At 38.0% G+C, this 15,553-nt stretch overlaps 1 protein-coding gene across 4 annotated transcripts in view; it reads right to left on the minus strand.

Moving 5' to 3' along the window:
* Positions 1-4,292: 4,292 nt before the first annotated feature.
* LOC148941979 (uncharacterized) overlaps positions 4,293-15,553 on the minus strand; it is a 91,535-nt gene continuing 80,274 nt past the window's right edge. For all 4 annotated transcript variants that reach the window (XM_089103048.1, XM_089103049.1, XM_089103051.1 and 1 more), the window contains exons 5-7: positions 15,118-15,408; positions 14,172-14,366; positions 4,293-5,118 (exon numbers count right to left, since the gene is read on the minus strand). In XM_089103048.1, the coding sequence (XP_088959174.1) occupies positions 4,894-5,118; positions 14,172-14,366; positions 15,118-15,408 (711 nt within the window). In that variant the 3' untranslated portion in view covers positions 4,293-4,893. The remainder of the gene's footprint in view (positions 5,119-14,171; positions 14,367-15,117; positions 15,409-15,553) is intronic.

A 15,553-nucleotide genomic window follows, 5' to 3' on the forward strand; every position in this document is an offset into this window, starting at 1 on the left:
AAAATGAAATTTTGTTGTCAAAATTTAGTAGCCAAAAAGTTTTAGCTTCGTTTTCAGGCTCAAGTAGGGCTTGGATCCGCATAGTAAATCAAGGGTTGTGACGGACGTTGTTGATCCCTTCATACCTTCCATGAATGGACATAGATTCCTGTAAGTCATCACAGACTACTGCACTCGCTACCCTGATGCAATCCCGTTCCGGACAACCAATGCCAAGAAAATCGCAGAAGCTCTTGAGGAGTACTTCTGTAGGGTAGGGGTACCGGAAGAAATTCCGACAGACCAAGGATCCTACTTTGTGTCAAAGAGCTTACAGGAAGTATATAAGCTGCACGGCATCAAGCCAATCTGGATATCTCACAGACAGACTGACAGTCTGTGTGAAAACCTTAACGGGACTCTAGTCCACATGCTAAAGAAGTACGTGTCTGAAAGCCCGAAAGATTGGGACCGCTACGTCCCATACGTACTCTTTGCATACAGAGAGACGCCACAGGCTTCAACCAAGTTCAGTCCTTTCAAGCGGCTATATGGACGAAGACCTAGGTGACCCCTCAACATTCTTAAGGAGCACTGGGAAGGTCAACGCTATACTTTGGGATCGAGTCGGCCCGCCTGCGATCTCCTTTCGACAAGAGAAATGCTCTGGTCTATACTTAAAGAAGCAAGAAAGAATCTCGAAGCTGCGTCGAAAAAACAGAAGAAACAGTACGACAAAAAGAAAAAGCATAGAGAACTTCATATTGGCTACCAGACGCCAGGAAGAAAACCAAGATTCTCCACATCAATTTGCTTCGCAAATTCGAAAGGCGGTCGACAAACTTTGCTCTGAGTATCTTTGAAGTAGGTACCATTCCAGTTCTGGAGACTGAAGTTTCTTCGTCAACTAAGCAAGATGATTTTGAGTTGCTCAAGGCTTTGTTTAACCATTTGAGTGAAACAAAGAAGAGAGAACTGTTAAACATTCTTGGAGAATTTCGTGGGACCTTATCAAAAATACCCGGCCGAACAACGATCGTGAAACATCACATCGATACAGGCGGATCACAACCTATTCGCCAGAGACCTTATCGAATCCCTCAGAGAAGAAAACAAGCCATCGAGAAAGAGGTTCAACGAATGCTTGTGTTTGGGATCATCCAACCGTCAACAAGTCCTTGGTGTTCTCCGGTAGTTGTAGTAGCAAAGCTAGACCAAACCATCCGCTTCTGTCTGGACTTTAGAGCTCTCAACCGGAATTCCAAATTTGACTCCTATCCACTTCCGAGGATAGATGATCTTTTGGAAACTGTGGGAAACAAGGAAGTCTTCAGCATTCTCGACCTCACAAAAGGATACTGGCAGATCGAACTCACCAAAGGAAGCATGGAGAAAAAAGCTATTCAAACCGAGTCAGGGCTATATGAGTTCTGCGTTCTCCAATTTGGCCTACATGGAGCACCTGCAACCTTTCAGCGTCTGATGGACCAAATACTACGGGACTACCGTCATTTCGCGAGAGCATATCTGGACGATATTATAATATTCAATGATGATTGGCAGGAACATCTGGTTCATGTAGTCATCAGATGAATCACGGAAGCAGGACTGAAGATCCACCAAAAGAAGTGTAAATTTGGAAAATCAGAAGTCTAGTATTTGGGACACATTGTTGGTAGTGGCAATATAACACCCGTCGAGAGCAAGATCAATGCGATCCAGAAGAAAGATCTCCCACTTCGAAGAAAGATCTGCGTTCCCTTTTAGGCATGGCTGCTTACTATCAGAGATTCATCTGCGATTTGTCTGGTGTAGCAGCGCCACTCACAGGGATGCTACAGAAGAGCTGCCCAAATTCATTTACTTTGGACGACCGTCAAGAGGAAGCTTTCAAACATCTGAAAGAAACGCTTGTGAGAGCCCTTGTCTTACGGGTTGCCGATTTCAACAAGGATTTTGTATTGTAGACGGACGCTTCGAATTTGAGCTTGGAGCTGTTCTGACCCAGCCTGACGATGATGGTGAGCATTCAATAGCTTGCAAAAGCAGGAGCCTTATCGCAACAGAGTGAAACTACTCGACAGTGGAGAAAGAGGCGTTGGCATTGAAATGGGGAATAGAGTTTTTCCCTCCATCTTCATGGTCGAAAGTTTTTGGTCGAAACTGACCATTATCCTTTGATATGGCTTAACGTTTCAAGGAGTAACAACGCATGACTCAACCGTGTCACTTTAGCACTTCAGGAATTCCAGTTTGACATCCGTAGCCGACCTGGAACTCAGAACAGAAATGCTGACGCACTCTCCTGTTCAGTGTAGACAGTTTGGTTCTTTTTGTTATTTGTTTTTTTCGTTTAGACGAACCCCCGAAACTGGCCAACATGCTTCAGAAGAATTTTGGAGACGACTGGGTGTTGTGATCACTACCGGACTCTTAAACGAGCCCAGAGGAATGACCCAGAGTTCGCCAGGTTGTACAATCTACAAACCTCTGGTACCGCCGACGAGGAAGGTGCCTTCTACGAGCTCCATCAAGGACTCTTTTGCCATAAAAATAAAAGAAAATATGGCAGTTAGCACGTTCGCCTGATGGTACCGACACAGTTCCCTGCGAGGTTGATACTACAGGCTCATCGTTCAGCCCAAAATGAGCAGAGACTACCAGTCCACAGAGAGCGCGGTGCCACGTCGAAAATGCTACTTACCCAGATATATTGTCCAACGGCTTACATTGACTTAAAAATTGAATTAAATGGCTGTTCCTGCAGAGTTTTTAGTGGGAACCAGGCGTTTCAGGGTTATACCATTTGGTTTCGGGAATGAATTTTGGACGTTTATTGCGTGACTGCCCCATAGGGGCAACTTTCAGGGGAGGAATGTCACGGCACTCGTGTCCTTTTTTGTGTTGTTTATTATGAGTGAGAGGAGTTATGATTATTCTAGTGCGGACCCCTCAGTGTTCATTTATTTCCATAATGATTAATTCGTATATCTGGCTTCTGGGTGCGAGCGGAATTTATTCATTTTTAAATGGGTGAAGTTAGATGCGAGCCGGCCTTTGTTCAGAGAAGATCGTTTTCTTATGTGTGTTAATAAATTTATATGTCCTAAACCGAAGTAAATAAAGGTTGCAACACCATTCTACAAACAATAAAAATCACTAATTAGTTTAAATCACAATAACTTAACAAATAAAATTTATTATGACACATATAATATTTGTCAAAAAACTTAAATTATGACAAAAAAAAAAAAATGTAATATCACATGAAGTTACGCCAAATGCACCTCAGCCTTATTAAAATGATCTTGTGAAACTTGGAATTTTTTGGCTTAAAACCACTGTATATCATATATCACTCATAAGGCTTCTCCAGAAAAAGACGCACACAAAGAAATTAATTTTGTGAGGCCCAACATTGCAAAGGGAAAAAACTTCAAAAGGAATAGTCAAACTATATGGAAACTGTATGAAATCATACCACTTTCAGTAAATGTGTGGGGATTCAAATACCCTTACACTTTGCACATACCCAAGGCCATACCCGGGATATTTTTTTTGGAGGGGGGGGGGGAGGTTTACTCAAATATTTTTTCGAGGAGGGGGGATTACACAAAAAACTCAACAAACGGATAAAAATTTGTTCACATCCATTTTCGTAACGTTTTTACGAGTCAGACAAACATTTCGGGGGGAGGGTTCAACCCCTCCCCCTCCCTGGGTACGGCCTTGTGCATACATTTTCAGATGCCCAAATTAACTTTCATTTCAGCACAAATGCATGCATTTACATTAAAGATGTTAGAAAGAGAGTGTAATCTGCTCTTAGAAAATAGAAGAACTGGCCTGAAGGGACGCTCTGAATATTTTGGGCCCCAGAAGGCTCTGTGTCTAAGCTACCAACCTCCCTCTTCAAAAAGATGTTGAAGCAGCCAATAAGGTGGTCTTAGAAGGTTTCTCTCCCAGGAATTATCATGAGTTTCAAGCAGAGATATAAACATTTAGGCGTTAAAGAGTATGATATTAGAAAGCTAATTTGGTAAACTGTCGCTTTACGGACGAACTTTCTTTAATATTTGAAAAATAAGTAGCTGAGATAATTTTCAGGATTTAGCATGTGAACTGATTTCTGGACTACATTTAGATGACTATGACTTTCTTTAGAAAGTTAGCCCAGAAAGCAGTTGTAGACCTTGCGGTAAATATTTCACAGTTCCTATTATTGACTTACGAGTAAAGTAAACATACCGATCGATGCCTTTTTTTATGCTCTTTCCAAATATAGTAATCATTTTTGTCACAAATGAATTTTACCATCACCCCTATATATACCAATTCAGGGTATATATTTTCAAATTTGGGGGGTGAGGGGTGGGGATAAAGTTTATTTCTGATGCAAATGAGAGGTAAGTTTAAACTTTACACCCACTCCCCCTAATGTGCAAATATATCTCCTGAATTGATATATATAGGGGTGGGGGGTAAAGTTCATTTGCGACAAAAGTTATTACTATATTCGTAAAGAGCATAAAAAAAGGCATCGAGTTGTATGTTCACTTTATTTGTAAGTCATCTTATTTATTGAAATATTTACCGACCTTACATCTAGATCAAATTTTAGCTGACACTTTGCTTGGTATTCTGGAAATTTACTGTAAGTCCTAGTTTGAAGGCTAGGAATACTAGCTGGCTATATCAAAGTCGGCAAAGGATAAGGATAAAATATGACACTTTTTCTTCCCGGAATTAGGCATCAAAAATGTTCCCATTCAGTTGGCCCGGATTCTTCGTAATTTCTTGGAAGATTGTTTAAGCACTTTCTTTTATAATACATGATGTCTGGCCTGCCTGGGTACCAAGCTTGTAGCAAGAGCAAAATACTTATTGAAGGACTTTGGCAATCAAATGGCTATATCAAACTTCGTAATCTGAAATTCCACTTTCTCTGTCTAAAATTATATTTCGTATCGTCAATGACCTAGATGGGTCCATGGTTTGCTGAATGAATTCTTCTGCAATATCTCTGTCTAATCCTGTATAAATCTGGCTAAGGGTATCACTAAATGTCGGTGTTTCAATTCGTTTTGACCTTCGTCTTTTCTTCTTCACTGTTTGGTTTTGTTCCTTTTGGCTTGTAATCTAAAAGTAAGAGAAAGCTAAATTATGCAAAGAGACAGTATAAGCTGTATTAGAGGTAGATAATTGGATAAATAAGGTGCAGCAAAGGGGTTAAGATCACCCCGTCCCCCTAAAATCAGCAATATTGTATATGGATGCTTACTTTCATAATACATCAAACAAGAGCACTTACATATTTGGATGCCCTATCCATGCTCTCAATAAAGGTGATATCCTGCCACTTCTGATGGTTTTGATAGTTACGCGTGTTCGCCTCTTCTGCTCTTTAAGCCCTACTCTTAGCAGTGTTTAAGGGGACATTTCCCCCTTCATATGTAGGATAGTTTCTGCTCCTTTTGAAGTTTTACCCTCACTCTTTACTTTCATTTGAACAAAACTGTTTTCTGAATTTAATTCCTACCCTTTTTAAGTATTAAATTCTATACTATCTTCAACACGAGGATGACAGGGCTGCAACCATCCTCTCCCCCCTCACTTTTTAGACTAAATTTGGACTATCGTGTAAAAAGAGACTTCGAAAATAATAATTACTCACTGAAAAGTAGAACTACTAAAAACAAGTTTCTTGGGAAAATTTCAGGGGACTAATTTTTTAGAAATTTTCACTTCTAAACGGCTTCACTGTGGACTATTTTCATCCCCCTCCCCTCTATGAAAAATCGAACATTTCAGGTTTTAAAATATTTTTTTCGTATTAGTTAACCCCCTCCTATTCCAAGGAAAAATCTTGGAAAAATTCATCAGACAAATATTGTCTCTCGTGATGCCTCTCACCCCTTCTTTTGTCGTAAAGGTAAGCATATGCATGAAATCTTTTGCTTCACACTCGAAAAGCTTATGAAAACAGTTGAACTATCATCCCCGAGCAGTAGCATCTGATCAGAAAATTTAAAGAGGGGGGGGGGCAAATCTATTTTTCAAGATCTTGAAGGAAGCAAGTTGACGCATGTTTTTTTTTTTTAATGAACATGCAAAAAAGGATTTTCTTATGTAAATAACCCCAAAAGGGCATTTTTGAAAATCTAAGGGAGGGGAAAAAATCTGAAGAAGAGGGCAAATACTCCCCCACAGAAAATGGCACCACTGCCTTTCAGTATTCTGATTGCATGTTTAGTCCAAATGTGTTACTTCAAACTAACAGGAGCTACACTGTCCATTTGCCTGCTCTGAACTGTTCTGAAGGACTTTTTGGAAAAAATTTGGTATAATTGTAATTTTTAAGGCTCCAGACACTCATCCCCCCAAGAAACAAGATTCATTTACCTCCCCTTACCTCCCCTTAATACATTGTATGCAAATGTTTAATCATGCATAACCTTCAGTATTTTTGTATAAACTGTCTATAATGACCATTCATTGTGAATGAACTTCTTTTTTTTTTCGTCCCCATAAAAATATGGCCAGGCCAAAATTTTTGCTCTGTGGCACAATTTAGCAAAAACTGAAAATTGCCGTCTTAAGATTTCTTTTGCTACTTTTAAAGGGCACTTGAACTTGAAATTACCATTACGGGCCATACCATTATTCTATGACCACTCATTCGACACGATTAGAAAAAAAAAATTTAAAAAACTTCGGAGCTTTCAGCAGATTTAAAATCAGACTTACAACTTATCAAGTTACCAAATGAGAGAAAATATCTGCAAGCTATTAAAAGTTTTATAGCAGAGAAAATGTCACATCTATGACGGAAATTCTCTGTTCCCGATGGTTTTTGCGATGCTTCTTATGCAAAAAATAGTTTGAAAAAGGAAACCATGTGGACCTGTGGTGCCAGGTGGCGCGCATCTGCGCCATGAGGGCGCTTTTTTGAGTTGACTGCGCATTGAATTCTTCAAATTGGCGCATTCCGCCGATTTCGCGCTTGTCAAAAAAATTCAGCGCAAAGTGGGCGCATTTTGCCTTCACAATAACAATGACAAAACTCAAAATCTTAAAGTCTTGTGTTTACTGACAACTTCTGACAGATTCAGGAATCTGTCTATAAAGACAGACGGAATTTCCAAAACCGCGTACGAATTCTCATATCGCATGCCAGGTTCCATGACGACCTAAATTTAAATTATCAAAACGTGAATTATCCTTAGCGTGAAAAACCAGATATGGGAAAGTGGTCAAAATTTTGATAAAAATACAGAAAAGAGTGGGAAAAGCTGACCATTGTTCGACATAGCTCAAGCAGCTCTTTCTGTTTTAAGCTTACCCATCAGCAACCCCTTCGTCGAGAGAGTCTTTTCTGTTATGAGTCTTGTCAAGTACAAAATTCGAAACAGGATGCAGCTTAAAATGCTTAACTCTACTGTGACCATCCGACTTTGGCTAAATTGCCCGGGAAAGTGCTACAGGGACTTTGATCCTACACCCACTATGCTGAATAGATACATTTACATGTATGACACAAAAACACCATCCAATGACAATGAAAATGAAGATGAAGAAAATTTTGAAAATTTTGAAAATTTCCTCTTGAGGAAATTTTGGGTGATATAGAAGGAGGGTTTGCTGCTTAACTTGTTTTAACTTTAAAAATGATCTTGAATACTAGTCGAAGATAAATACAATACATGATTAGAAAATGTACATAACTAATCGGAAGTTCATTAAAAGGAAAACACAAATAAAATAGCAATCGGAACTGTTGAAGGACCTTGCCAAGTACAATTTTGTCTCATATGTGTGTCTTTGGCTTTAGTTTCATGACATAAATCTAAGATTATTGTCTTTGGCCTGCAATTTTATATATAATTGAATTAATAACGGCCGGTCTAATTTTTTATCTTTGACTTGGTTGTTCTTGTCGTTCTAATTTATATTTTGAAAGCTATGAAACATTTTGTTCTCATAACTAAGTTTGAGAATTTAAATCTTTTTGCAGCTTAGAATTGCAGTGCCATACTGACATTGTATAAAGAAATAAACTTTAATGTAACTTACCTAAACGATATTTTGCAGAGAAATGACCTTCATGAATCATGCATCTGTTTAGTTCTTAATTAGAAAATCCTGTCTATTAGTTATATTTATCAAACGCGCCTTTAACTTTCACGTTTTTGTATAAATTATCTATATTGCAAGACCAATATACTGAGGACCTATTTCTTTTTTTTGTTCTTTAATCACAATTTCTATTGTTGATAGGGAATAATTCAGCATATCAGCCAGAAAGTAATGTAAAATACCACCTTAGATATTGGCAAGTATTTTTTTGTTAGATCCTCTTTAATTGCCGCTTTTATTTAATTCTCTGACATACCAGGGAACTGAGGAAAATATCTTTCTTGTCAAGCCAGAGACTGAGAACAGAAAATTTCGACCAAAAAAGCGCATGTAATAAGTCAAAAAATACTTCACTGCTTCAGATTTCAGAATATGGTGCCAAAATCTGTCAATGAAGACTGAATCCTACCAATTTTGAGTTCTAGTATTCTGAAAAGCAAAATTCACACAATTTGCGCCTATCTGGTAATGTTGTCTCTGAATTTCTGTTTTTTTTTTTTTTTTTTTTTTTTTTTTGCACTCATCCCTGCAAGATCTAATTTACCCTGAATTTCGAACTCCACCCAAAAAATCTATAGCGGAAATGTGCCAATGGCGCATTTTCGCTTCCCTTAGAGCGCTATCTAATGTCAGGCACCTGGCATCACCTTGTGGACAACACTAGAGGGGTTAGTTTTCTTTTGTATGTGTTTTTGTTGTTGCTGTTTTTAGTTTTGTTTTGAACACTAAGGACTGCTTGGCAGAGGTCTACGCCTAAGGACTAAGGCCGGAGGACTAAGGCCAAAATATCTGTTTTTTCCTTTCGCTTCATTTTTTTCTAATGACTGAAAAATACACTCGTTTGATTTTATTTTAAATATTTTCTCGTTTTTGTCAAATAACATTAGATTAAATTGTTCTAGATTAGATTGAATAGATTTTTAATGTTTTTATCGACTGTATATTTAAAGTTTGTTCCCGTTACACGAAACTGCACCATCCAAGGGCGTACCCAGGATTTTTTTCGGAGAGGGTTTTACTCAAAGATTTTTTTTTTTGGGGGGGGGAGAGGGGTTTTACACAAAAAACCTCAAAAACGCATACAAAATTTGTTTATATCCATTTTTGTTACGTTTTTACAAGTGAAACAAAAATTTCGGGTGGGGGGGAGGGGTTCAAACCCCCTAATCCTTCCTTTGGGTACGGCCTTGGGATAATCTGGAACTCAACCTAAAAAGTTGTAATAGTTTGGTGAGATATTTTATTCATGAACCGATACAGCTTTTTTCACAATACAACTCCCGTGCATGTAATAATTCAAGCAATATAGACTATAAATGATTAGCATGACCTTCCTTCAAAATAATTTTTTTTTTTTGTTGCGGCAAAATTTAAATTTGCCCAAATTCTTAAAAAAATATCAATATTAAACCGGTTATTATAGAATTTATACAGAATTAGGGACGCATATTCACGTAAATGTAGGGAGAGGGATTTTCCTAAAAAAAAAAAAAATAAGATCTAGTTTTTTCGAAAGCTTGGGAAAGGGGTAAATTTTTTCCAAAGGAAACACCAAACACAAAATTCAAAATATAAGGGGCAATCCCTCCAATCGGCGACCCTGATTAAAATTTTCAATGAAAATTCAATTTATTCTAATCCAATAGCTTCCAACTAAATTGTCAATATAAAAGATTATAATAATGCCATCTTTAAAATTCAACTGTAGTATCATTGCTAGATAGCGACTAAATAAAAAACAAGTTTTTTTAACTGAAATTAATGAGCAACATTAAAACTTAAAAAGAACAGAGATTATTACGTATATGAGGAGTTTATCTCCCGCCTCAACACCTCGCTCTTCCCACTGAAGTCTTTCATTTTTTTTTAAGCTCCTTACTGTTTAAATTAAACTAGACCTGTGCATCAGGAGTCGTTCTTAAAGAATTGGGACAAAATTCAAAATTTAGCGTGAAGAGCAATGTGTTGAGGAGGGGGCAAAATCTCTCATATACGTAATAATTTCTGTTCGTTTTCAGTTTTAATTTTGCTCCTTACTTTCAGTTTAAAAACTTGTTGTTTTTATTTAATTTCGGATCTTTTTTTTTTAATGCCAGGATATATGGCTCCAGCTTCAGGGAAAAATCCCCCTCCCAACGGACACATCCTCTACAAAATTCATTCCAGGTTAAAATTTACCCTGGAAAATTACCCTTAAGATCTCCACGTGTAAAATTGAGTCAGCAAAGAGAAAGCAAGACATATAAAAAGAATTTCGTAAAGGTATTCTGGCAAATTCCCCTAGTTAAAAATTTCCCCTGATAAGTTAACCCCATGGAAACTTCAATCCCAATTGAAAATCACCACCCCCCTCCCCAGCAGAAAATTTGTCTCCCCCCACCCGAAAAATATATGCATAATTCCCAGTAACAAATACTATACGTAAACAATGGGTTAATTTTATAATATGAAGACCTTTCCCAGGGGTAGTGGGGGGTCATGTTATCTCCGAAGGCACAGCTATTGGGTCTTTCAACCAAGTTGAACAAAATGACTATCTCAAAATTTTGATCAGACAGTTTTGTGAAAAAAGGGGCGTGGGTTAATTTCCGTTCCAATGAGCCTCCTCCCGACATTCTAGGACCTCTGGGTAGATACCATCACCCCTGGAAAAAAAAACATGCATCCGCATCGTTGAGCCGCATCGTTCCTTACTTACAGTCCTTCCTTACTCCTTACCTTAGTTGCTGCTTAGCTTACTTGCCACAGGAACTGTTTGATACGCTTGCTCACTCTTAAAGACAATTCTTTTTTGAAAATGCATGAAAATTTGTTTATTCAGACAAAATATTTGCTAATAAGCGTTCTGCAATTGATAATACAAAATTTTATGTCGAATAAGTTTTCTTATACCTTATCCGAATATTCGCGTGTGAAATAAAAAAAAAAACATTTCAGATCCACTTTTGTAAAAAAAAAATCGCATCTGACATGTCTGACCCAAATTTTATTTAGACTCAGCGAAAATAGCCCTTAGATGGACAATTTTCAGAATTCAAAATTGTAGGAGTTTTGATATTAAACTTAAATGTGAAGAGAAGAAACCCTACAACTTGCAAAACTATTTACTTACGTTGCTATAATTTTTGCTTACAATAACTACTCCTACTGCTACTAACGCCTAACTGCAGCACCAAGCCGCCTGAAACCAACACAGCTGCGCATCTTTTCAAAGCCTTCCTTTTTACCCCTCCCCCCCCCCCCAATAAATTGCAGTTTCAATTAATTCCTTCCTTACGACCTCTTTCCACCCCATTTGGGCACGACCTGCTTTTTGTTTAGCCCTAGATGGTGGGCCAAAAAGGACAATCTTTGGCAATCTGTCATTCTTCATCCGCAGAACATTTCCTATCTATTTCAATATTTCTCTCATTATAGCCTAGAACATGAGATAGAATCACATTTTCGCACTACTTACTATTTGAAATACGTTTAATCAGACGGGTAACCAAAAGCAATTTATAAATAATTCCTCTGGAAAACATCTAACAAATCCTCCTCCGTCCTTCAGAGTGCCCACGTTTCAGAACCATACTTGACCTTTGTCATCACTGTAGCATCTAATATTCTAATCTTAATTCGCTGACTTACCTTCCTATTCTTCCAAACAATTTCAACTGTGAAAAAACACCATTGGTCTTGGCTGATCTACTTTTAACATTTTCACTGCATCCACCTAGCAGTATTAATACTACCAAGTTAAGTGAAACTGTCCACTTGATCGATATTCTCTTTACCAAACATCACCTCTTCACCTTCAATTATTACCAGTCTAAGCGACTTTGTCTTCTCAACTTTAATTGTCAAGCCTATTTTTGTACCCTGAAGTCTCAAAACCTTCATTTTGCTAACATGTTCATCTAGGACACTCAACTCATCAATATAATTTAATTCCAAGAGAGCTTTACTTTTCCATTTGATTCCATGCTCTCCCAGAGCCTTTGTCGCGCTCCCTAGGACAAAGTCTATTTTAAAGTATTTATATAAATATGGATAAAACACAACCCTGCTTACCTACTGATTCAAAACGAAACCAGCTACGAACCTCATTTCTTACTTTAACCGCAGGAATATTATTCTCGTATTTAGCACTAATCACTTGAATGCGTTTATTTAGCGTACCATAAAAGGAAAGTACCTTCGTTAAAGTTCTTCTATCGGCTGAATCAAACACTTGCTCATAACACGAGCAAATGCTGAATCAAACACTACTACTACTACTAATACTACTACTACTACTACTACTACGACTTTCAACTTAATGCAGCACCCAGCCACCTGACGTCAGTACAGCTACGTACGTTCCTCCTCCATCTCAATCTATTTAACACCCCTCTTTGCAACCTCCCAAGAAGTCCAAAATTCCTCCATGTCCCTTCTTAAATGATCCCTTCCGTGTCCCTACTTCCATCCCATTCGGGAACGAACAGCATATTGTCTGGCCCTAATTGGTTGAAAAAAAGGACAATCTTTGGCAATCTGTCACTTTTCATCTGCAGAACGTGTTCTTGTCTCTCATCATAGCCCTAGAAAGCGGGATTGAACCATATTTTTCGTACAGCTTACTGGTTGAGGTACGGTCAGTCAAACGGGTACCCAAGCTACATGGATATTCTACCCACAAGGCCTATAGAAGCTTTATCATAGGCAGCGCAGTAGCGCTGACTCAGTAAATAACGATGTTGGCACAATGTATTTTTTTTTTCTTTAGACCAGGGCACTTCGTATCGAAGGATCTGTCGTAGAAACTTCGAAAAGGGCTCGTTCGATTGGAAATTAGAGTGGCTTGTGTTCTTTTAATTGTCGAAAGTGATTGGAAGGCAACTAGCACCCCTTCCACACCCACCATTTCCCCAAACACATCCAATCAAAATTTTGAGATAGCCATTTTGTTCAAAGTAGTTGAAAGCTCCGGAAATTATATCTTTGAAGATGATACTCCCCCCAAAACCCTCAGGGTAAGGGTTGTAAGTTATGCCCTGGGGGCAAATTAGGTTTTTATTGAAAGCTTTGTCGTAGAAACTTGAAAAAGTGCTCATTCGATTGGATATTCAAAGGGCTAGTACCCTTTTTAATAGTCGAAAGTGATTTAAGGGGAACTAACCCCCCCTCTCACACCCATCATCACGTGATTATCATCACGAGGATGATAATCGCCCTCAGAGCCCTCGGGGTAAGGGTTGTAGGTTATGCCCTGGGGGCATATAAGGTTTTTATAGATTGTGATGTTGTAGAAACTTCAAAAAGGGCTCATTCGATTGAAAATTAGAAGGGCTTGTGCCCTTTTTAATAGTCGAAAGTAATTGGAGAATCACTAACACCCTTCTCAAACCTACCATTTACCCAAAAGAATACAATAAAATATTCGGATAGCTATTTTGTTCAACTCACTTAGAAACTCTGGAAATTATGTTTTTGAGGATGATACTCCCCCCACAGCCCTCAAAGCAACGGCTTTGTGTTATGGCCTGGGGACGTGTAAGGTATATTTTTATAGAAAGCTTTGTCGTAGAAAATTCAAAAAGGAATCATTCGATTTGAAATTAAAACGGCTAGTGTCCTTTTTAATAGTCGAAAGTGATTGGAGGGCAAGTAACCTCCTCTCACGGCCACCATTTCCGTAAACACATCCAATCAAAATTTTGAGATATCCATTTTGTTCAACGTAGTTGAAAGGTCTGCGAAAAGGGGAAAGGGGAGCACTATAAACCTGCCCCCCCCCCCTCCCATCATCAATAATAAAGTTGTGGATCAGAATATGAATAGGTTAACATTCCCAACTTCTGAAAGGGTTTTTAAGTTCTGCACTAGCCAAATTACTGGGTTTCTAGCCTGACTTTACGTTCTTGTTGCCAATGAACCTTCTTCATATAAAAAAATGAAACAACTTATTTTGATGTTAAATAAACTCAAAGTTTTGAAACAGTTTTTTTTTTACAATTTCATCTTTTTCCAAAAAATAAATTTTGGTTCAAATATATAGCATTTGCACTAGTTAAGAATAAATTAATGCTTACATCATAATCAACAGGTGGCAGCTGCACCTCACTAGCTTGCCATGAACGGAAGCCATGATGCTGGTGAAATCGTGGAGGAACAAAATTGGTAAAATAAGAGGGAGGTAGTGATGAAGGTGCTACTGTATAGGTAGATGGGGTTCGCCTTGGATAATTCATAGCTGGTCCAAATATTGTATGCACTTGTGGAACTGCCTAGAAACAAATTAACGAAGTAAGAATAATAACAAGAAAAATAGCCGAAAATACAGTCCAAGGTGAATCTCGCCAACTCATTTACTTTCATAATTAATTTGTATTTGGATTATAAGGTTGTTAGAACCATGCCTCTGGGTAGCTACACGAGGGGCAAATATTCAGCAGTGATACAACATCTTAAATAAAAAAAAGAGGAAGATGCAGTTATGTAGATACCAATTTGAAGCTATACAGAAGTCATACAACGTCTATTTCCTTTATTCTATTTCCTTTATTCAGGACCGTCTTCCCTCTCTTTCCCCAATGAGTTTTCCTGGTTAACATATATTTTATATTTTTATTTACACACACAGATAAATTTAGTTACATTATACTTATTTTAAAAAGGAATCAAGAAGAGAACATAAATGAAAAATAAACTTTTAATATAAATGATTAGCTCTGTGTGACAATGTTTTGAGTTCTTAACTAAGTAAAAATTACAATTCAGAGTTGAGGATGAAGGCGAAAACGGAGCTAGGACCTCTCCTATTGAAGATGATATCTGTTTGTCTTCAGACTTAAAATAAGAATAGCTCTTTTATACGCCTCGAAAGTTTTGATGCCTTAATCTCATCAACTCTGGCTCAATGTCCCCCCCCCCAAGCATCATTCCAAGAAGCCTGGGACCTCATCTAACCAATGTGGGAAATCCAGTATTTGTATAATTCTTAATCAAAGCTTTAAATATGCAACTAATGCAACTTACTTTTACATTCGGATGGTTTTGGTAAAATGTTTGCTGCCTGATCCAGGTAGCCAATCTATCGGCTTTAGCTCTACCCTCAGGAGATGTATCGATTTCTAATAAGTTAGCACGTGAACCAATCAGAGACGAGTTCATATTTGAGCAGTGGCAGGTTTCACGAGCACAAATTGCCACTGACGCGAGAGCCAGGAATATTTCCAAGGTTGCCATTGCCACAAGCACAGCGTTGACGATTACTGCACGCTGTCGAAGTGGGATCTTTCCAAGGAACTCTACTGGCTTGCCATTATCCTATGCAGTAAAAAAACATAATAATTAAAAGTTGAATGAAATATATTCAAAACAGGTTTACTAAAAATATTGATATGCTGGGTCCCCTGTAAGGTTCGTTAAATCAGTATCTAGGAAACCAACCATTGGAGTTAAAAAATAGTTT

Source organism: Artemia sp. Qi Xiang Cuo, chromosome 17 (genome assembly GCF_049724085.1).
Source record: "Artemia sp. Qi Xiang Cuo chromosome 17, ASM4972408v1, whole genome shotgun sequence".
Lineage (NCBI taxonomy): Eukaryota > Metazoa > Arthropoda > Branchiopoda > Anostraca > Artemiidae > Artemia > Artemia sp. Qi Xiang Cuo.